General features: G+C 51.1%; 1 protein-coding gene across 1 annotated transcript in view; it reads right to left on the bottom strand.

The window, feature by feature from the left end:
• The window catches only part of HEG1 (heart development protein with EGF like domains 1), a 99,012-nt gene extending 85,576 nt beyond the window's left edge, over positions 1–13,436 (bottom strand). The window contains exon 1 of the mRNA XM_084871501.1: positions 13,083–13,436. Coding sequence (XP_084727627.1) covers positions 13,083–13,317 — 235 coding nt within the window. The 5' untranslated portion in view covers positions 13,318–13,436. The remainder of the gene's footprint in view (positions 1–13,082) is intronic.
• Between the last annotated feature and the right edge of the window lie 9,662 nt (positions 13,437–23,098).

Genomic DNA, 23,098 nt, shown 5'->3' with positions numbered 1-23,098 from the left:
CCAGACTGCGTGGTGCGGGAGTGACTGCGGTACCACGAGGCAGCTGAGGCTGCAGGTGGACAGTGCTCCTCGGGCTTAGGGTAGAAGGCCGCCTGGGAAGGCACATGGGCATTTCTTTAAATTGTTGTCAGCTGAGTACGAGACGACTGGCAGAGCCATGTCTTGGATACACATTTCCCCAAGATGGCGGAAAGTATAATCAGCTTGGCCTTCATGTCAGCCCAGGTGTCGGCAGGGGCGGGTCTAGATATGTAAATCCAGTCAAGCACCAGGAATGCTCTGGCTTACTCAAGAATGCAAATAAGCTCTTTTGATCCTAAGTTTTGGTGATACTTCCTGGTATTTGGGGGTATAGAATAAATGTGCCGCCTGGACTCAGGGTCATCGTTGCTGCCTCTCCATCAGAGAGAATGGCGTCCCACCTGGCTCCCAGCTTGCTTCTATTTTTGCCTGTCTTTCTTTCTTTCTCTTTCTTTCTCCCTTTCTCCCTTTCTTTCCTTTCCTTTCTTTCCTTCTTTCCTTCTTTCCTTCTTCCTTTCCTTTCTTTCCTTCTTTCCTTCTTTCTTTCTTTCATTATTTCTCAATCCCTGGCTGCCTCCACTTAGAACCGGTTCATTCATCTCTCTTTCTGTGTGGGACATGGATAAGGGAGATTCCCACCACATCTGGCAACCCCCGCCCTGAGGCCCATGCTAGGCACCAGGGAACAAAGATGGATAGAACCTCTGCTTCCTCTCAAGGAGCTGGAGTTCTATTGTAGAAGGCTCACCTGCAGGGGTACATGCAGATCCTCTGTGAGGTACCTTTCCTCGACCCTCCACAGGCTCCCAGCTCCCGGACCCTGATCTCCTCACACTTCACGCCAGCATTGCGGAAGTCAGGAGGTTCATAGGACAAAGGTGGGCCCTCATAGGAACGGAGATGTAGCTTGCGATGGACCAACCCCTCATTTCATAATAAAGAAACAGAGGCCCGAAAGTGGGTGTGATTTGCTCAAAGTCAGGCTGACGAAGAGGATGAGCCAGAACTTGAACTTCTGGACCAGCTTTCACCTCTGGCCACTCTGGGCTGCTGGAGTACCATTTCCACCCCAGCTGCAGCTCTGGCCGTCACGATGGGGGTTGTGAAACAGCTTCCCTGGTTTCCAGCACCTTCCAGGACTCCCTGTGTCTGCGAGTTGGCTGGAAGCATCTGGATTTATCAAATAATCTCCCAATCGAAGGAGACCTCACACTTTGCATCATGCCCTGAACAAAGACACCAAACGTTTCTGAGCATCAAGTGAGAGACTCACTGACTCCGGCTGGAAATTAACTAGGGAAGGAAAGAGGCCAAAGAGTGGAGCTCTGGAATGATACGGAAGCCTTCTCTTTCCTCCCCATTTTGGGAAGAGGCTTTTCCATCATTTAATGAACAAAGATGGGCCCTTTAAGGTCCCTTCTGACGCTGAGTCTAAAATTCTCAAAATGTTCTCATAGACATAAAACCTAAAATCTAATTTTGCCCAGTACTCCACAATTTAAAGCATCCATCACTGCCAATGAAATGGCTCTAATTCAGAAAGATGCTGGTCCCTGTGGCGTTCTCTTGTCCCATCCCAAATTTCGCACTCCGGTTCCTTCTAAAACACTGCTTGCCTCCTGTCTCTGCACTTTGCCAAAACACTTTGCTAGGCTACTTCCCTGCCCAGATGCAGTCACCTCGGCACACCCACAGCAAAGCTTGCTAGATCCTCCAGAGGAACCCACTTCCACCAGCAGTGCCCACCAGGCTTCCTGCTCACCACACATCCTGCCAAGTCACCCACTGAGACATCCTCTCTCCAACTTGCCTCGGACCAGCCCAAGGAGTTTCAGGAAATGGGGTTAGGAGAGCAATGCTGGGATTGCCCCCCATACAGCACTATCAGACGATGTCTGGGTGAAAAAGAAGGATAGGAGAAAGTGTTCTGTTTTAATCAAAATGTCCAGTGAAAGTATTATTTGGTACAATTCTAAGGGACCATTTGGTAGTGCTATCTGTATCTTAAATTTGCCACATCAGGAATTGACACTAAGCCAATAATCAGGTACAAATACAAAAATTGATGTACAAAGATGTTTATCACAGCATTATTTGTGCTAGTGAAAAACTGAAAATAGTCTGTATATCCAATAAAAAAAATAGCTAAAAAACAAAAACAAACAAATAAATGTTATGGTGTAATGCAATAATAGTTATACTAGATATTCATATGAATATACATTTGGATATATAAAATTTTATATTCCATATAAATGAGAAAGAATAAGAACTGCTAATGTTTTAATATACTTCTAGTAGTTGAAATATAGGAGATATTTTATTTGTTTTTCTCTTTAACTTCCAAATTGTATGGCAAACACATAAAATGTTTATAATGAAGAAAAAAATTAGTGTTATAATTTTTAAAAAGCAAAGATGACCACAAAGTCCTGCTGGTGGGACTCAGTGGTTGAGCATCAACCTATGAACCAGGAGGTCGGGGTTCCATTCCCAGTCAGGGCACATGCTTGGGCTGTGGACTCGATCCCCAGTAGGGGGCATGCAGGAGGCAGCTGATCAGTGATTCTCTCTCATCGTTGATGTTTCTCTCTCTCTCTCTCCCCCCACTCTCCCTTCCTTTCTGAAATCATTAAAAATACTGTTTGTTTTTTTTAAAAAAAGATGACCGCACAGCTCGGAAATACCAAAATGTGAGCACTTTAACCTGAGCCTAAGTAAAAAAAATGTTATCTCAAGGCCTCACTGTTGACTGATGGTAAGCCAGGCCCCCCTGGGCTAAGGGTCCCTGGTCTGGCGGGGAAACAAATGTCAGGGAGCAGGGCCCCTGTCTGAAGCGAGAAGCCTCCTCACCCTCTGACAGCTCCTGGGCCATGAAGGGAGACATAAGAAAAAGGCAAACAATTCAGATACTTACATCCAAACCCTGGACTCCAGAGACGCTCCACCACCACAGCACCCCAGCTGGGCACCATGGATGCCACCCCACCCCAGAGCAAGAATGTAGGCCTCTCTGCTCTGCCCCAGTGGCAGCCCCTGCCTTCTCCCTCACCCAGGGAAGACTGTCCAGCACACTCTCCCACTGCTGTTGGGGGGTAAAGCATCAGGAAGGTATTGACTAGCCTACTCCGTGTTTTGATGATCCAGGAACTTGAGGATAGCTCAGTCAGGAAGATTACTGCAAGCATGCATTCCTCTCTCCACCTCCAACTCTGACATCTGGACCCATTTTCTCTTAGACCAATCATTTATTCAACCACCACCATGAGTGCTTAGCATGGCTCTGGCACATAATTAGCCCTGACTTCCCACCGTCACTTCCTCTGGTCTTCCCCCGGTCCACTGTCCACATCACTCCTCTGCTGAAACCCTCCATGGAGCTCAGAAGACAGTCGGACCTCCTTCCTGGGGTTCTCATGGCAACTACATGACCCGGCCACTGCGGCCTTCCTTCTCTCCCGTCCCAGACACCCAAGCTTGTTCCAGCCTTAGGGCATCTGCACTGGCCAGGAGGCTGGTTCCGCTACAGGCAGGGGACACCACGTGCCTAGTCCTCAGGACAGGAAAATGTCTGACATATAAAGAGCTGTCTGGTGTGGTTAGAAGACGGGTGGGGAGCAAGATGAGGCCAGAGGGTTGGCAGGGTCAGATCCTGCAGACCTTGCATTCCAGCAGGGAGGCTGGATTTTATCCTCAGTATAATACAATGCAGAGTCCTTGGAGGGTTTTCAGCCCGAGAGCGAGGTGACCTGAATTACATTTTAAGAAGATCACTTGGGCTTCCGTGAGCATGGATTAGAGGGAGAGCAGCAGTGCACACAGGGAAAAGAGAAAAGAGCAGTGCAGACAAAGAATAATCTAGAAACGGAATCTACTGGAGAGGAAGGAAGGAAGGAAGGAAGGAAGGGAGGGAGGGAGAGAGGGAGGGAGGGAGGGAGGGAGGGAGGGAGGGAGGGAGGGAGGGAGAAAAGGAAGGGAAAGGAAAGAAAGGAGGGAAGGAGTGGAGGGTGAGGAAAAGAGAAGACTGGAGGGTAGCTTCTAGGCTTCTTGTTTAAGTAACGAAGTAGATGATATTGCCAATTTCTGAGGTGGGAAGAGTGGGGAGTTGACAACAGATTTAGAGGGTGGGCATCAAGGGTGCTGGTTGCTCCTGACTTGCCTCTTTCATGTCACTGCTAAACTGTCCAAAGAGGGCAACATCTGCCGAGGTTTCCCACACGGTGAGCAGGCTTCTTCCGGAACTCTGAAAGGCTCCCCTCAACCTCTGGAATCAAACCCAGTGGCCTTTCCTCAGGCCTCATGCTCCCCCATCTCCCTTTTCCCCGATAACCTGGATAGTGCCCGGATGAGACAAGTCCACACGGATACACGTTACACTGCACGTACCTTCACAGATCGTCACATTCTGGGCACAAACCGGGCCCTCTATTCAAACCAGCTGCCCAGCCCCTGCCCGGTGCACCCTGCCCAGCCGGCCCTCATGCGCCTCAGGCGGGGCCGGCCCTGGGCTGGCGCCACTTCCTCCCCCAGCAGCCACACTGGCGTTCTCCACCCAGGCGGAGGCTTCCTCTTGTCCTGTGGCTTCCACCCTCCGGGCTGACTCTGGCCCGACTTCTCCCCAGTCCGGCTCCACATTCTCCACTGCCTGCAGAGGCTTCCCCTGAGACCAGCTACAGCTGCACATGTGTCAAACACAAGGCCCGCGGGCCAAATCCAGCCCGCCAGGCCTTGCAATGTGGCCCGCACCGCGCTGTCATCACTGCACTCCGCTGTCAGTTTATGACATTGTCAGTTTATGACTGTTCAGCAAACCATTCGGCCCGCGATTTAGGCTGGATTTTAGATTTTGGCCCCTTCTCTGATTGAGTTCGACACCCCTAAGCTACAGCCTTGGGGGGACGGGGGGGGGAAGAGCCCCAAAGCTCAGGCAGACTCCTCGGATGGCACACCAGCGCCTCTCCACTGTCCCGGCATCCCCCCCGCCAGGCGGTCACCAGGGCCTCCTGCCTCACCCTTTTATTTATTTATGTATTTATTTATTTATTTTTTGACAGTTGCGTTTTGTTTTGTTTTTTAATACATTTGATTGATTTTTTTACAGAGAGGAAGAGAGAGGGATAGAGAGTTAGAAACATCGATGAAAGAGAATCATCGATCAGCTGCCTCTTGCACACCCCCCACTGGGGATGTGCCCGCAACCAAGGCACATGCCCTTGACCGGAATCAAACCCGGGACCCCTCAGTCCGCAGGCCCACGCTCTATCTACTGAGCCAAACCAGTTTCGGCCTGCCTCACCCTTTTAAACAGCCCTCCCACCGCTCCCTTTCAAGGTCCGCTACCCCCATTCTAGCCCATGCTCTGTTTTCAGTCTTTTTCTCCCCATGTATGAATGCAATGCCCGCCAACATTCGAGATTTCTGCAGAACTCCTGGCTGTAGTGAGGGCAGATCTGCACGTGGTTCATCCATGGGGCCCCAGTACCGAGCACAAAAGGACAAGCAAGTGATACTACCCCTTCCCCAAAAGCCATCGCAATGCAACGTGACAAACACAGACGCCTCAGTCAGGCCTCCAACGCCCTCCACCACCCGCCCGGAGCCTCCTTTCCCGTCTTGTCTTCAATGAGTCCAGTTATTCCGGAGCCCAAGTCTCCCCAAGCCCTCTCCCCGCCCCAGCCCCACCTCCCTGGCTGTGGACCACCTCCATGTTAAACGTCCTGAGCTTTTTCCTGTTTGCTGTTTTGCTGGTGCCAATGCCCGCCTCGCCTCTGTCTACCCATACCCCCGTCAACACCGTCTTCGCTTGGAGTCTCCCCGGAGCACCACCCCCAGCAGCCTCTCACCTCTGCTCCCTGCAGCCCATCTGCCCACACCACTCCGTAGGTCAGTGTGATCCTCCTGTGACTTCCACTTATGAATCACTAATGCATCACTGCACTTTTTAAGAAATACATTTTTATTGAATGTTTACAGAGAGGAAGGGAGAGGGAGAGAGAGTTAGAAACATCGATGAGAGAGAAAAACACTGATCAGTTGCCTCCTGCACACCCCCTACTGGGGATGTGCCTATAACCAAGGTACATGCCCTTGACCGGAATTGAACTGGGACCCTTCCGTCCACAGGCCAACGCTCTATCCAGGGGTCCTCAAACTTTTTAAAGTGGGGGCCAGATCACGGTCCCTCAGAGAGCTGGAGGGCCGGACTATATGAACTACTATTGGGTCGGCAGCTAAGTAATTGCGGATTTTTTTAAGAAAATCAAAGACAATTTTTTCATGGAACTAAATAACTTTATTCTGTAATGTATTGCCCATTTTGATCAATGACCTTTTGCCATCTTTCAGGCAGCATCATAATCCCACGTTCAAAAAACTTCTGGTTTTTATTAGCAAAAAACTGAATCAGGTACGATTTGACATCATCATCATTATTGAAATTTTTACCATTCAAGGAGTTTTGTAAAGATCGAAACAAAAAGTAATCAGATGGTGCAAGGTCAGGACTATATGGTGGATGTGGCAAAACATCCCAACCAAGCTCCATTAATTTTTGCCGAGTGACCAAAGATGTGTGTGGCCTTGCATTGTCATGATAAAATACAACACCTTTTCGATTTGTCAATTCGGGCCGCTTTTCTTCAACTGCATTGTTTAATTTCGTTAGTTGTTCAATGTAGACATCAGAATTGATCGTTCGGTTGGGTGGTAAGAGTTCAAAGTAGACAATTCCTTTGTAATCCCACCAAACTGATAACAAAACCTTCTTTTGATGAATATCAGCTTTTGATGTTGTTTGAGTTGGTTCACCTGGCCTGCTCCACGATCTTTTCCGCTTGATATTGTTGTAAACAACCCATTTTTCATCGCCAGTTATCAGTCGTTTTAAAAATGGATCATTTTCATTACGTTTCTTTAGCAAATCGCAGCTGCTAATGCGTTGCGTTAACTGTGATTCTTTAATTTCGTGAGGAACCCATGTATCGAGTTTTAAAACATAGCCAAGTTGTTTTAAGTGATTTTCAATGCATGTATGTGATACATGAAGCTTCTCTGCAATCTCACGTGTTGTACTGTGACAGTCCGAATTGATTATTGCGTTGATTAGGGCGTCATCAACTTCAACTGGACGACCAGAGCGTCTTTCATCTTTGAGTGAAAAATCACCAGAACAAAATTTGGCAAACCAATTTTGACACTGCCGTTCTTTTAAGGCTTCGTCACCATAAATAGCACATAACTTTTTATGAGCTTGTGATGCGTTTTTCCCTTTGAGGAAATAAAAAAGCAAAATATGACGAAAATGTTCCTTTTGATTTTCCATTTTTTAACGAACGCCAAACGAAAACTACAAAACAGATCAAAAAACTTTTTTTACTGATTAACAGCTGAATAGCCAACTATCAAATAACAAAATGTGTTTTACATTTGTACTACGTCTGCAAACCTAAAAATTCAACTGAAGCCATATATGTGAGAAACCAGCAATTACTTAGTTGCCGACCCAATAATTCCTACTGTAACACCTTGGCTGCGCTCATTGCCCAAAAAAACCTGGCGGGCAGGATCAGACTCCCCTGGGGGCTGCATGTGGCCAGCGGGCCGTAGTTTGAAGACCCCTGCCCACTGAGCCAAACCGGTTAGGGCCATCATCGCACTTTTTACAAGTTTGATGTTTGTGCCCCCAAAACACTGCCTGTACCATGGGGAGTGTGGGAGACTTGCACTGAAACCTCCCTACCACCTGGCACAGCCTCCTCGTCCGTAGAAATGTCAATATTTTCTGATTTATAAATCAGTCAGACATGACACAGACATCTGCCACACGCCAGCAAAAGACTAGGAAAAAAAGGCTAGAAATACCTTTGTTTCTTTCTATGTAAGATGAACGGTGAGGGGAGAAGAGGGCGCAGACAGTTTTACAGGATCTGAGTAGGGGCACCATTGAGCCTCTCCTCCTCCTGAACAGATAGGCACAGCAACGGCCCCAGAACCTTCGCCTTGTTCCCAGGAGGGAGCCCACTGGGAATGTCACCCATTCATTGCAGCTCGGTTGACAATGGTTGACAATTCACGTAGCTTCCTCTGGCATCCATAACCTACGGATACCACTGCCATCTCCTCATCCCCCCACCTCACCCAACCTTAGTCCCTACTCTCCAACAAGGGGCACAAGCAAGGGGCTGGAAAAGGGCAGAAGAAGAATGCTGCACTTAGCGATCAGAACCACCCCTCCCATTTTACCGACGGGAAAACTGATGCTGCATGGCATGGTGACAAGCGCAAATCCACTTGGTCAAACCGGTTCACACGCTGCCTCCTCCGCTTACCGGGTGATCGAACCTCGCCAGCGCTCAGTCTGACTGGGACGAGGACCGGGCAGGCTCCCACCACAGGTACGTACGTGCTCAAGGCGTGAAGTCCAAAGAGGGAGCAACAGCAGTCTCCTTCCCCGGCACTTCCCTAGGCTTCTTCAAAGGGAGAGGCCTGTATTGCAGCCCAAACCAATGTGTATACCCAAGGGGCCTGGGGAGCCCCTGAAGAAGACAATAGGGACTCGTGAAAACTTGACTGCCATCTGTTCTCTGCTTGCTTGCTTTCAGAGCGACTCTGGAACTAGTCAACTCCAAGCGCGGTGTCCTCCGCCAGCTGGGCAGAGCTGCTGGAAGGCGCGGGGGATCACCGGGAGGGCAGGCTGCGTCACTGCCCGGCTGGGCATCCGACACCTGCACTCTCCCCGCTGCCCACACCATTCCGCTCGTGGGCAGAAAACAGCAGTCCAGCCATGGCACCCACGCCGCCGCCGCCGAGGGAAGCAATAAAAGGGTCTTTGCCAGGTTACAAGGATGTGGCTTTTTAAACACACACACGGGCATGGAGAGTCCCTTTCCCCACACCCGTCCTATTTGGGACAACCCTCCATCAAAGCAAGGCTCCTCAGGAATCCCCACCACCACCCGCCACTCCCCCGGCCTTGGCCAGGACGGAGGTGGCCAGACTCCTAGAGGAACGCCTGGCTGCCTTCTGCTCCCTGCCCTGCGGGGCTGCCTCTTGCCCGGCTCCGGTGTTCACTGCCCCGTGTCCTGGCTTCCCCAGCAGCTGCAGCCTAACGACCACGCTGGCCCCACAAAGTTACAGCAGTTCAGGGGACAGCTATGGAACAGCCCAGAAGGGACTGGGCTCACAGCGCTTCCTTTTCCCCAGGGAACTGCATTTTTCTACGATTATTATTCCTTGCGCTGGCTGCTCAGCTCCTCAGCGTCATTTCCCTTTTGGGCGGGAAAGTTCTTTCCTCCTGCACTGACTTTCATTATGACTTAAGCCTCCCCTCCCCCCCCATCTGCAGACCTCCCAGTTAAAGCCAATTAAAGCATGGCCTGTAAACTGCAAACACCTATAAAAACCAGCTTAAATCTGTGGTTTAGAAGCCCTGGGTTGTTTAACACACACACACACACACACACACACGGCTAAAAGCAAATCCCCAGGACTTGTCATCCTCTCTATCTCCAACGGCTGGATTACCAGCAACAACTTCAGCTAAACAGCCAGCAGGCGATAGGTGAGCCCAGAAAGCTTAACGATGGCTGTGGGGTGGGGTGGGGCCCTGCTCTCCTGGGCCTCGCAGCCAACAACCCATAGACAGAATGCAAGTGCGGTTACCCGAACAGTGAGAACCTCGACTTTATCAGGAGGAGGCAAAGGGCTAGAAATGGCCCCGGGGAAGAGAAGGACACCTCCCTCCACCCAAGCCAGAGGGCCGGCCTCTGGCCAGCATTCCTGTAGCAGAAGGGGCTGCACACAGCTTCCCCAACCATCAAGTGCAACGCTTTCTTTGTTAGGCTCAGACTCATTACCAGCAGGAGGGCGCACCTCCCCAAACATACACACAAAAACGCGGGTGCACAGCCTGGACGGCCATCTGCCGGCTGCTGAGACGGCAGCTACGCCCATGGGACCATGGGACGCAGTGCGGACGCCTCCTCAGGCCCCTCAGCGTGGAGACCGCTGCCCTGGGCGCTAACTGAATGTACCTCGTGATCCATGACGGCCAATCCAAGGGCCCGAAGAAAATCCCTGGGGGTTATTAGGAAACTCAGACCCACTGAAGTCAGGCAACACAGTTCTCTGGTGCTTTCTTTCCCGGTGAAGTGGCATCGTTTGAGCCAGCACCAGGAAACAAGCACAGGTCATGCCTGAATCCTCAGTCACGCCAGTAGCTTCTAAACAGGTTTTCAATAGGTAACCAGTGTCCTCTCTTCTAACCCCGGTTTCTAACACCCCCCTGGAGATCTAGCCTTAGATCACCCATGGGCGGCCTTCGGGGGGCACCAGGGCAGACCCTCCTAAGTAAGAGACGTGTGGGACTACCCCGCCTCCTGCCGGCCTGCTCTCTGGGACTCCCCGTGCGTTCCGCCAGATCTCAGGCACCTGAAGTCTCCATCTCACTCATCTGCCAACAGGAATCAAACTGGGGAGGTTGTAAAGCCAAGACGAGCAGAGTCCTCTGCCGAGCCTGTGAGGGCAGGTGGGTCAGGTAAAGCAGAGAGGGAGTCCTGGGCCAGAAGAAAAAGCTCAGCCCCGATTCTCACCTGCTGAGTCCCCCTAAGCCAGTTTCCCCCCACTGCCCCGCTCCCTGTAACGCCCAGCTCTGTGTGACTAACCCCTAGCTTTCTGAGACCTGTAGGGATTCCCAGCCATAAGAAAAGGAAAGACGGCCTAACCGGTTTGGCTCAGTGGATAGAGCGTCGGCCTTCGGACTCAAGGGTCCCAAAGTTCAATTCCGGTCAAGGACATGTACCTTGGTTGCGGGCACATCCCCAGGAGGGGGTGTGCAGGAGGCAGCTGATGGATGTTTCTCTCTCATCCATGTTTCTAACTCTGTCCCCCTCTCCCTTCCTCTCTGTAAAAAAAATCAATAAAATCTATTTTTTAAAAGAAAAAGAGGAAGGAAGGAAGGAAGGAAGGAAAGAAGAAAAGAAAGAAAGAAAGAAAGAAAGAAAGAAAGAAAGAAAGAAAGAAAGAAGAGAAAAAGAAAAGAAAAGGGAAGGGAAGGGAAGGGAAGGGAAGGGAAGGGAAGGGAAGGGAAGGGAAGGGAAGGGAAGGGAAGGGAAGGGAAGGGAAGGGAAGGGAAGGGAAGAGAAGAGAAAAGAAAAGAAAAGAAAAGAAAAGAGGAAACTCATGGCCAGCTCCAGCCAGCCAAAGTCCCCACCACCACCTTCCTGCAAGCCATCATCCCTCCCACCCGTCCGCTAAGACAGTGTTTCCCAAACTTTTGACATATGTGTACCCCTTCTATAATTTTCGTAACGCTGAGTACCCCTCGTACTCATGAGAACGTAGAATTAGGCGCAGCTAAGCACGGTGCAGTGCATATCCCCACCGAACTCCGGTGCAACGCGTACCCCCACCAAACTCTTCCCGGACCCCTGGGGGTACGCGGACCACACTCTGGGAAACACTGCTAAGAAGATGAGGGCCGGAGCTAAGAAAGCCTGAGGACCAGCCAGAGGAACCAGCCTCCGGTGCCCGGCGTCTCCCCTGACACGGCCTCCGTGCCCTGCGCTCCGCTCACTCACAGAACACCACGGCGCTCCTTAGCTCCTTCCCTAGCGCCAGAAAGCCAGGAAACGCGCTCCTTTATGTTCTCAATTCCTTCCCGCGGACCTCAACACAATGCGCCTTGTAGGTCATTTACAATCGGAGCCCCTGTGGGTGTGTCTCCAGCCGGGCTTTCTTTATCTTCTCCCGGCCCTGACTGTGCCTCAGTTTCTCCACCCTATGCCAGCGACTTAGAAATTCAAAGGCAAGGCCTTTGGCAATGACGGGAGTCCTACGGGACGTGGAGTTGAGTTTTTTTCTGGAGGATCAGATTTCTTTTCTTTTTTTTTAATACTCTCCCCCTTTATTTAATTAGAGGAAGCTAATTCCTCTACCACAAAGTTTGTGTAAGTGAAGTGCCAACTAGGGAGATAAAATCTTCTCAGCCTTCACTTAAACCCCACATGGGCATCTGGTGTGAGAAGCAGCCTTGCTTGGCCGGGGTAACCCTGGGAGAGGCCGTGCCTGTGTCACTCACAGGAAGGCACTGGCTCCCACCGCCAACCACAGTGCTGACTTGGTTCAAAGCACTTTCCATTATTTTTACTTTCATTTTGTCACATCATCACTAGGAGGCCGGGAGGAGCAGGGATCACTGCCTCCCTATCACAGATGGAGACACAGATCCAAAGAGGTGGCATCCCCAAGGTCACCATGGTATCGTGGCTGGAGTTTCCCTGCGTCTTTAGCATTTCTCCCAGACCTGAGGAGGGAACTGGGTGAAAAGGACCGGAGGGGGGTGGGCAGGTCCTCGGGGGCAGGTCGGACAGGGGCTGTGCATGTAGAGAAAGCGGAGGAAAAGACCCAGGGACAGTCCCCTTGTCAGCATTTGCCTTGCAACCCCCCACCTCACCCCTGCCCCCTCCCCTCACTCCCCCAGTCCTTCAGCTTTTAGAGTGAACCAGTGGAGTGTTTTGTTTCCAGTTACATCCTTTGTCCTTTACACTATCCCAAGGACCGGAGTTCTTTAAAAATTAGTTATTTATATCCGAAAGTCAGGCTCTGTGCCTGAAAGAGGCCACTTCTTTATCTTAGAGGAAAAGAACTGAATTGGGGACTGGACAGGCCGGAGGTCACCCCTCAGAGAGGTGGTAGCGGCGCTCGGGAAGGTTTGGGGGGGTTCCCCTTTTCTTTCTTTTTAATGGGGGTGGGGGTAGGTTGTGTCTGTGGGGTTGGGGCCCCGGGGTCCATCCTGGGAGATAAGTTTCCTTCCAAGGGGTGGAGGGAAAACAGGATGGTCACACCCCCCAGCCCAGCCACCAGCGAGATGGTCTAGGAAATCCACTCCACCCGCCGGTGCCTCCCCCCGCCCAGCCAGCCCTCGGGCTCCCGCGTCCGCACAGTCCGCACCGGTCCGCGGGGGCCCCCACCCGGGCGCGCGGGGCCCGGGGCGGGGGTGCGGAGCGGGGCGCGCCCACGCCCCCAGCCCGGGCTCCGGGGCGCGGGCTCCGGCTCTCACTCACCCGCGCTCCCGCCTCGGGGGGCGGCGGCGTCCGGCGCGGGGGCCGCCCGGCGGGGTCCGGGGGGCGCGGTGGGCGGCGGCGCCGGCGGCAGCGGCTCGCGCCCGGGGCCGGGCTCGGGCGGCCGGCGGGCCGGGGGGGACGGCTGGCCCCGCGCCCCGGGGGCGGCGGGCAGCAGCAGCAGCAGCAGCAGCAGCGGGAGCGGCGGCGGCCCCCGCGGGGCGCGCGGCGGGGCCATGGAGGCGGCGGCCGCGCTCACATGCCCGGCGCGCGGGGCGGGCGCGGGGCGCGGGCAGCAGCGGCGGCGGGTGCCGGGCGGGCCGCCGGGGAAGTCAGCGAAGTGAGGCTGCGAGCGCGCAGTCTCCGCCTCAAAAGTTGTGGGAGCCGCGGGGGGGCCGGGGCCGGGGGCCGGGCGGGCGGAGGGAGGCGGCCCCGGCGCCGTCCATGCTAATGAGCCCGGCGGGCGGCTCCTGCGCCGCTGACATCACCCGCCGCGCGGCCGGGCCGGGCGGGGAGCGGGCAGGAAGGGGGCGGGGGCGGCCGGCGGGACACGCGGGGACAGCCACCGAGCCCGTCAACTCTGGCCTCTGACACACTCACACACACACACACACACACGAGCGTTGCTTTGCATTTGGGGGAAAAACACACACACACACACACTCACAAGCGTTGCTTTGCAATTGAAAAAAAAAATCTCACACTAGCGTTGCTTTGTATTTGAAAAAAAAACAACACACACACACACAAAAAACACACACCCAGTCTTCAGAACCAGGAACCAGAATTTCCCAACCCCTTCATGGCACACAGTGAAAAGCAGGTCTTTCCTGGGTGATGAAATTCGCAGGAACTAGACTTTACTACTAAGTGCTTGGATAAGGTAGAGAAGTGGGATCCTGCCCCTGATCCCCCATGGGGAGTCGCAGCCCCATGCTCATTTGAAGTGCGTGTCCCCTCCTCTCCCAGCCCCAGGGCTGGTGCTGGGTCCGCTGCTGCCAAGCCTAACGCCCAACCCTGAGGCCAATGCGGGGAGTCATCCTCACCGCGCCCTCCCAAGCCTGGACTCCGTCCCTGTCGGGCCACTGCCTTTGGCTCGCACCAGAGTTCTGCAGAAATGTCCCCACCAGGACACCCAAGCAGGCGGCAGGGAAAAGAAAACTGTGAATTCAAGCCCTGCTAGGACAAACTCTGTCAGGAAAAGGGCTACAGATTGCAAACTCAACAAAAAAAAGAAGACGCACGGAAATCACTGAATTGTCAGATTGCAACCTTCAGGGGAGAGATTCCAAGATTTGGTGTAAACAGATGTTCCGATAAATCAAATCCTTTATGTGTCCATGTCCCCTCCCTCTCCAGTAAATAAATGATGAAATGTCTAAAGGTGGGGCTGCAAGCCTCTTCATTTCTAGGTAAAGAAAGAGGGGCCAAAACGGGGAAAAAAAAAAAAAAAAAAAAAAAAAAAAAAAAAAAAAACTTGCTCAAGGTTCTAAAGCTAGACCTGAAGGTGCATGGTCACGTGGCACCGTTAGTTCTGGTCCCTTCCTGTTATTCAGAGTTTGCAATAATTCAGACAATGTCTCCACGGAAATGAAAACTGGAGCTCCTTGGGGATCTCATCAGTTCCATTGGGGGCCCCTGTTCGAGCACCAGATGCTCAGGAAACACTGAATTTGGACTTCCCTTCCAGGCCTGTCTTGCCACCATCCCTCTGCCTTCTCTGTTGACATGCAGAGCTCTGTAACCCACCTCCCAGGGAACGGGCAGATCAGGGTGTCCCGGGCAGCTGCCGAAGGACCTGGGCCCACTTTCTGGTGATTCAGTCCAAGTGAATCCCCGGGAAGAACACAGGAGGATGTCTGTATAAACAGGCTCACCTTAAAGAGGGGAGCGAGGAGGAACAATAGGTTTGATTTTGTTTTGTTCTTGAAGAACCACAGAAACCCAACTTTTCCAGGGCCCTCACGTGGAATTCCTGGGTCTTTCCAAGGAAGTGCCATACCACGATCCCTCTGCAAGTCACTTGGTTTGCTCTCATGGCCCCAGCTCAGCTTCTCAGGATCCCCCTCTCATACTCACAGCGGGACTGCCCAGCTGCTCAGACACAGACAGACAAGCCCCAACAGGCCAAGGCACTGTGCTTAGAGGTTTGGCCACTGTGGTTTGGCCCTTCCTTCCTCAGAGCACATTTCACATAGCACGAGTTATCACCCCAGGCAACTAGTAATGGTCAAGGGTTAGTGGTCCTCATGGGCTTCTCGTGTGGATTCAGAGATCCCATTAGAGACTCTGCCTTCATTACCAAGGCCCGAGGCGCAATTGTGCACCTGCCACATGTGCCTTCCCGGTAGGCACCGCGGATTCACCCCTCTCTGATCTCTCTCTACCTTCTAAGAGCCATGATCAAGTTCAGGTCAGCTGAGTAGGGTTTTTTGTTTTATAAGATATATTTTTTTATTGATTTCAGAGAGGAAGGAAGAGGGAGAGAGAGATAGAAACATCAATGATGAGAGAGAATCATTGGTTGGCTGCCTCCTACACGCCCCACACTGGGGATCAAGACCGAAACCCAGGCATATGCTCTGACTGGGAATGGAACCTTGACCTCCCGGATCATAGGTCGACACTCAACCACTGAGCCATGCCGGCCGGGCCAGCTGAGTAGGGTTTGGAAAGATGGGTCACAGTGAAGATAAACCTCTGCATTTTTTAATCTCCTCCTAGGACAGAACAAGAGGAAACAGCAAGAGCAAGTTGGAAGTGGATAGAACTTTGGAAAGAGTAGTCAACTTGGTCTCAGAGCCCGTGCTTCTTGTCCTAATTTTGCCACTGTTTTAACTGGGATCTGGGCCTCAGTTTCCTTATCTGTAAAACAAAAAATCGACCTCTTAGTTCAGGGATGGGGTATGTCTGGCCCAAGGGCTGCATAAGGCCCTTGAAATCATTTGGTCTGGCCCTGCCAAGGCATTGAGGGTGAGTTAATTAAATGTTTGACCATAGACAGCAGGCTAATTTTTAAGTTGGTAATTTTGTAAGGCCCATGAAGTGATGTTATAAATATCCAAATAGCCCTTGGCAGAAAAAAGGTTCCCCACCCCTGTCCTAGATAATTGCAAGAGTGCTCCAGTTCCCTTGTTTTAGGGTTCAATAAAGACTTAACACAGCAGCAAGAATATACTAGTGTGAAACAGGAGCTTAAGGCTCAAGGACATTTGTAGTGTTTACTTCCCAGAGATACAAAAATCCAGACAAGAATTTTGATGGTCATTTCAGATGGTTTAGAAGAGGCCCTATCTGGAGCCGGGGGGGGGGGGGGGGGGGTGTGTGTGTGTGTGTGTAAATCAGATGCTATTTCAGATCCATTCCAGCTCTGGGAATTCATTAATGTAGAATGAAACAGGAGGGACACAACCTCAGACCCAATTTCTGGACTGAGTTAGGAGTCAGGCATTCCCAACCTCTCCAGAGGGGGTGTGGGAATATTCCAAAGTGTTTGACAGTGAAACCAGCCATAGTGCTGTATGTAGTCAGAGCTTTTCCTGTTTCTACTCGTGTTAATTAGATGAGGTTTAGGCGAGGCTGCAGTGACAAATAGGCCCCCCAAAGGCAGCAGCTTTCCATGATCGATGTTATATTCTTCTTGTTCCCTTAACAGCCTTGGGCACTGAGGTTTAGTCGCGTGGGGTGACTCTTTACACAGTCTTTCAGGGATCCACACTATGGCAGCTCTGCCATTCTTTATGCCCTTGGAATTGACATCTCCGTCAGCCAGAGGTGAAAAGAACACGGAGATGTGAGCATGGGAGGTTTTGGTGGGCTAGGCCTGAAAGTGGCATGCTTTGCTTCCTCTTACATCCCACTGGAGAGAACATGGTCACGTGGCTCGCCCAATTGTAAAGGCATCTGAGAAATACAGGCTAGCCATATAAGCAAAGAAGGGGAGCTGGGGTTTAAGCAGACATCTAGCAATCTCTACCCTACCACTCAATAACAGCAGGGAAGGGAAAGGAAAGGAAGGGAAGGGGAAAGGAAATCCATCAGTTTCCTCCTTCATAGAACAAGGGTGTTGAGTCAGATGATCTCTGAGGGTCCCTTTGCTTTAACATTCTGCAGTTCCAAGGGGTGATGACATAAGCTTCTGCACCAGAGAAAGCAAGCCCGAGGCTTTTGCTGCAGCACATCCTTGGCCGAGCAGGCCTCTGCCAATTGGTCTGGCTGGTGGACCCCGTGGAGAGGGCCTTGGGTTCTCGCCAAGTGCTGTTCCTGAGCTGTTCTCAATCCTTGGCCAAGTCAAGTGCTCTCCATTGACCTCAGTCTCCCTGGCTATACAGTGGGAAGACAAATCTTTACCGTTTGCTGCCTCGCGGGGTTGGTCTGAGGACACGATGAGATCACTGTCCGGAAGGCACCAGGAGCTCTTCTGACCGAAACACTCTACACAATGCTATTATTGTAACCAGAGCCTTTAATATCCCTGCATTCTGAACAGGTTCAAAGTGTACCCAGTTCCCGGGGACAGTGCCCCTGCAGAATCTGTGGCAGTGGAAGCATCGCCATGACCGGGATACAGTGCCGAGAGATCAGTCACAGACACCGGGACTGAGCTCCATCTGGGGGTGGTGCGCTGGACCCAGGCAGCATCGTGTCCTCTGGCCTGCTCCTCTGCTATGTGCTCGTCGCCCTGGTACACCCCGGATCTGTCTCCTCATCCTCTCATCTTCTTGTCTCTTCCCACCCACAATCTATGAGCTGCTTCCTGGGAAGTTCAATGCCATACTCATCTTTGTAAGTCCAGGACCCAGCATAGCAGTTTCTTTCTGTTATTCAGTCATTGAACAAATGTGGATTAAGTGTCTACTCTGTGCCTGGCACTGTGCTGTGTATTGGGTGAGTCTCAGGCCACGCAGATCTTAAAGGTTTGGGAGAAACAGTCAGTAATCAAAAGAACAAAAATGTAAACTTGTCACTGTGAAAAGTGCTCTAAAGCACAGCACTAGGGAGAGGGTATTAGGTTTTGCTGTAAACGTGAGATAGAGCCATGATCCGAAAGCTATACAGGCTATTGATATGTTGGCTGTTAATCAGGCGAAGGAGCATGGGAGGAGTATGTGCAAAGGCCCTGAGGCAGGAGGCATTGAGATAAATGTAAAAGGACACAATGATTTGTTGTGACACAACAGAAAGCTAATGTGGCTGGAGAAAGAACGTGGAGGAATCATCTAGGAAAGAGAGTGAGACTGGAGGCTTTGATAGCAACCAGATCAGGCAGACCTTACTGTTCCATTTTAAAGATTTTTGCTTTATCTTAAAAAAATTTAGGGCCCAGGCTGGTTTTGCTCAGTGGTTAGAGTGTCCATCTGCGGACTATAAGTCCAGGTTTGATTGTAGGTTCAATCCCCAGTCCTGGTCAGGGCTTGTGTGGGAGGCAACAAATCATTGTGTCCTTTCACATCGATGTTTCTCTCTCTCTCTCTCCCCCCTCTCTTTCACTCTCTCTAAAAATCAATGGAAAAATATATATATCCTCAGGTGAAGATTCACAACAACAAAACATTTAGGGAAGTCATTTTAATGTGTTCAGTTAGGGAAATGTGAGGTAAGATGGTAGTCAGAGGAGAGAAAGTGGTAAGGATTGACATGATTTGCAATTGGAAATCATCATTCTGGCTATGAAATGGAGAATGGTTTAGAAAGAAATAAGCGCTCTTGCCTGAACTCCAAGTGAGTCCAAGTGAGAAATAATCATTCTTGGACAAGGATGATAGAAATGAGTTCAGAGAAGCATATGGGTTTGAGGTTGTAGGATGTAAAATTCAAAAGATATGGTGGAGGAGGAAGAGAGGTCAAAGACTTCCTGAGATCTGGCTTTTGTGATTGGGTGGATGGATGGATGGTGGTACCATGCACAAGGAGAGGGAGTAATGGATGAGAACTAGATGTTTGAGGTCAAGATCATTAACTTTGTTTTGGCTTTGGGTCTGGTGTAACTCTGAGATGGGGTAATTTGGAGTTGAGAGGAGAGGTTCTAGTTTGAGATCTAGATCTGCATAGAAGGGAGACAGATCACGTAGGGAAGAGAGTAGAGTGAACCCTAAAGGCACGCATATGAGATGGTGGGAGAAGAGACTGAGTCGCAAAGGAGACTGGGAAGGAGCCACAGGGACATTGGAGGAAATCCAGGAGATAGTTATGAAACTGGGACAAAGGGAAGGAGGCCAAAAGATCATCTAAGGTAAAGATGGAAAATATCCATTGGTTTTAGCAACATGGACGTCATCTTACCAAAACAGGAAAGGTTTCAATGGAATGATTGGAGCAGAGGCGACAATGGAGCAAGTTGGCAGTGTGGGAAGTGAAACCAAGCTGGTGGAGAGAGTCTGGCTTTGAGGGGGAGGGGTGAGTGAGGGCAGTAACTGCAGGGGAATGCAGGCGTAGGGGACTTTTTCTTGTTTTTAGTGGGAGAATTTGAACAAGAAAGGGTATACATGGGAGAGAGAAAAATCAAAATTCTAAGGAAAAGATGGTTAAGCGATCAACTGACCCAACTGTTTTATGAAGGAGGAAACTGATAAGGTTAAGGTTTTTGAGAAGCAGAAGGAGATGGAATCTGTAGTATAGGCCGAGGGACTGGCATTGGGAGGAGGAACGAGGAGACAGTGGCACAGCGAAGGAGTTTGAATTTCTATCTGAGGGTTTCAAGAGGACCTCAACTTTCTCAGTCATGTAGGAGACAAGGATATTTTGCTAAGAGCAGAAGGACTGAAGGGGTGGGGCCTGAGGAGTTTTACATTTTGAGGAACATGATATATTTGTTTTCCAGGGTTGCTGTAGCAGAGCACTGCAGTCTTGGTGACTTCGAACAACAGACGTTTATCTTCTCACAGACCTAGAGGCTGGAAGACCAAAGTCAAGGTGTCAGCAGGGCCACCCTCCCTCCCCCTGAAGGTCCTAGGAGAGAATTCCTCTTTGCCTCCTCATTTTGGGTGGTTGCTGGCCACCTGTGGTGTTCCTTGGCTTGCGGATGCATCCCTCCAGCCTTCTTGTCAGGACACCAGTCGCTGGATTTAGGGCGCAGCCTAATTCATCATGATCTCATTTAAATTTGACCACATCTGTAAAGATCTTTTCAAATAAAGTCACATGCATAGGTGCCAGGAGCTAGGACTTGAGCTTATCTTTTGAGGGACACAGTTTTGTCCACTACAAGGAAGATGCTGAGAAATAGCTGCAGAGAGTGGGAGGAATGTGCTAGAATGCCAGCCCTGTCCAGAGCTCACAGAGATGAGTGGATTGCGTCCAGCAGCACCAGCTGTTCCCAACTTGCTCCTCTCTGCGGACCAGCATCTGGCATCCTTGGTCTGAGCTGGGGCACCTCAGCCCTCATCCGCTTCAGGGTAGTTTCCCTCCCTCCAGGAACAAAGACTTCTGACCTCTCCTGTCCCATCCTCCCTTTCCATATCAGTCTCTGCAAACCACTCAGTCCTTTCCTCCGTCCAGTGAAACATCAAGTACCTCTGAAACCAGAAGCTGCTGAGCTAACCCTGACAGCGCCAGGGTAATCACAGAAAAGAGAGAATTCGGGGCATCCATGCAACGCTTGCTCCACCTGCACTGTCTTGTTCATTGCTCCAGGAAGCAGAGTGCCTTGGGACTTTGACAAAAGAACTGAAGGAATAAACCCATCTCCTTCTTTGTGACCTCCGGGGATAAACCTTGCTGTCCTCTTTCTGGGATGTCAAGAATGGTTTCCTGTTTGTTGGGGCTGAGCTGGGCTGCTTGGAGGACCCCATGCCCAGGACCCCTTGCTGCTTCTCCCGCAGCTGGTGCAGGGCTCCGAGGCATTTGCACTGAGGGCCAAGGTGAGAATGTAAACACGGCAATCCGCTGCCGAAGGCCGGGCCGCCTCCAGGGAGGAAGGCTTGCTCATGGCTTGGCCAGGCTCCCAAGCATCACGTCCAGCAATCTCCAGTTCCAACTTAGACAGCCCGGGGTGGGTCCTCGCATGACCTTCCGTTTCTTGTCTGCCCATCTGAGAGGACCGTTTCATTCCAAACAACATTCCTCTGATAAAATCGGTTACGCACTGTAAACGTCAACGAGCCAGGAACATTCTCCGGACGCAACAGGACTCTGATAAAGTGGTCTATTTTGCAAAACCCTCCCAGTGTGAGCAATCCTCCCTGGAGCCAGCAGGGAGGTTCTTGGCAGGCCAGGGCCCTGGACAAAGTGGCCAGGGCCTGAGGGCAGGAGAGAAAAGCCAGAGGTGAAGGTCCCCCTGCGGGCAGAGGGGCTGGGTTTTCAGGTGGCGTTCCCTTCAATCGGCCCAGTCAGCACGCATTGGATGAGCTCTTTTCAAGTGCCAGGCCCAGAGCCAGCGGCACCGGGAGGGCAGCATCTTAGGGTGACTGCAAAGCTCCCCCGCCCGTCAAAAAGCGAGATCAGATCACAAGCTCCCCTCGCACAGGGCAGGTGAGCAGGCAGGTAAACAGCCGCACTCGCCTCTCATCCGGTCCTCTTGCCACTCCTCTCTGCTTGCTGGAGGCTGGGGGTTTGCTCTTCCTGGGCACCTCAGTGAGCCGCACTCTCTTTGGCCTTTCTCTGTATCGCCTTCTGTTTTCTGGGGTCTCCTTGTGGGGCTGTTTCTGGGTATCTCCGTCTCTGCTTTCTCTCGTCTCTCTTTGCATCCCTGAGCACCTCTGGGCACAACCCTCTCTCTCCGTCCCCACCAGGCTCTCCGTTTATGCCTTTCTTCCAAGCAACTCATCCCCATTTTTCTCCCCTTCTCTTTTCTGCTTCCATTCTTTTTTTTTTTAATTAATTTCTTTATTGATTAAGGTATCACATATTTGTCCTCAACCCCCCATTCCAATCCCCCACCCTTCCCCGCTCATGTCCCCTCCCCACTACTGTCCTTGACCACTGGTTAGGCTCATATGTGTGCACATAGGTCCTTTGGTTGATCTCTTTCTGCTTCCATTCTTCTCTTCTCTTCTCTTCTCTTCTCTTCTCTTCTCTTCTCTTCTCTTCTCTTCTCTCTCTCTCTTAAAAAACAACAACATATTTTTATTGATTTTAGAGAGAGAGAGGAAGTGGGACAGAGAGAGATAGAAACACTAATGATGAGAGAATCATTGATCGGCTGCCTCCCGAAAGCCCCACCCTGGGGATCGAGCCCGCAACCCAGGCATATGGCCTGACCGGGAATCAAATCATGATCTCCTGGTTCATAGGTCAACACTCAACCACTGAGCCACACCAACCGTGCTCTGCTTCTTCTCGTTAACAAACTGCCACACAGAACTAAATACATGCTTTAAATATTTATGAAATAAACTTTTACATTCTCCGGGTTTTATTCTTTAAATTATTTGAGGACTGCCGAAACCGGTTTGGCTCAGTGGTAGAGCGTCTGTCTGCGGACTGAAGGGTCCCAGGTTCGATTCCGGCCAAGGGCATGTACATTGGTTGCGGGCACATCCCCAGTAGGGGGTGTGCAAGAGGCAGCTGGTCGATGTTTCTCTCTCATAGACGTTTCAAGCTCTCTATCTCTCTCCCTTCCTCTCTGTAAAAAATCAATAAAATATATATTTTAAAAAAAAATAAAAAAAATAAATTGTTTGAGGACTATGTGGGGTTCTCTGTGTTGTCTGAATTTCTTACAAGAGCATGAGCAACTATTTAAAACATTTTTATTGAGCTGAAGCCGGTTTGGCTCAGTGGATGGAGCGTCGGCCTGCGGACTGAGGGTTCCCAGGTTCAGTTCCGGTCAAGGGCATGTACCTTGGTTGTGGGCACATCCCCAGTGTGGGGGGTGGGATGTGTGCAGGAGGCAGCTAATCAATGTTTCTAATTCTCTATCTTTCTCCCTTCCTCTCTGTAAGGAATCAATAAAATATATTTTTTAAAAATAAAAATAAAACGTTTTATGGAAATATGGCATCCACAGAGAAAAGTGCACCTGTAGATGGCCACACCGAGCTCACTAACGCCAACTAACAGCACCAGTGTGGTCAGCACTC

Source organism: Pipistrellus hanaki (assembly GCF_964339955.1).
Source record: "Pipistrellus hanaki genome assembly, chromosome: 2".
Lineage (NCBI taxonomy): Eukaryota > Metazoa > Chordata > Mammalia > Chiroptera > Vespertilionidae > Pipistrellus > Pipistrellus hanaki.
Note: the sequence above shows the minus strand (reverse complement) of the source record. Positions and strands in the feature narration are given on the sequence as shown.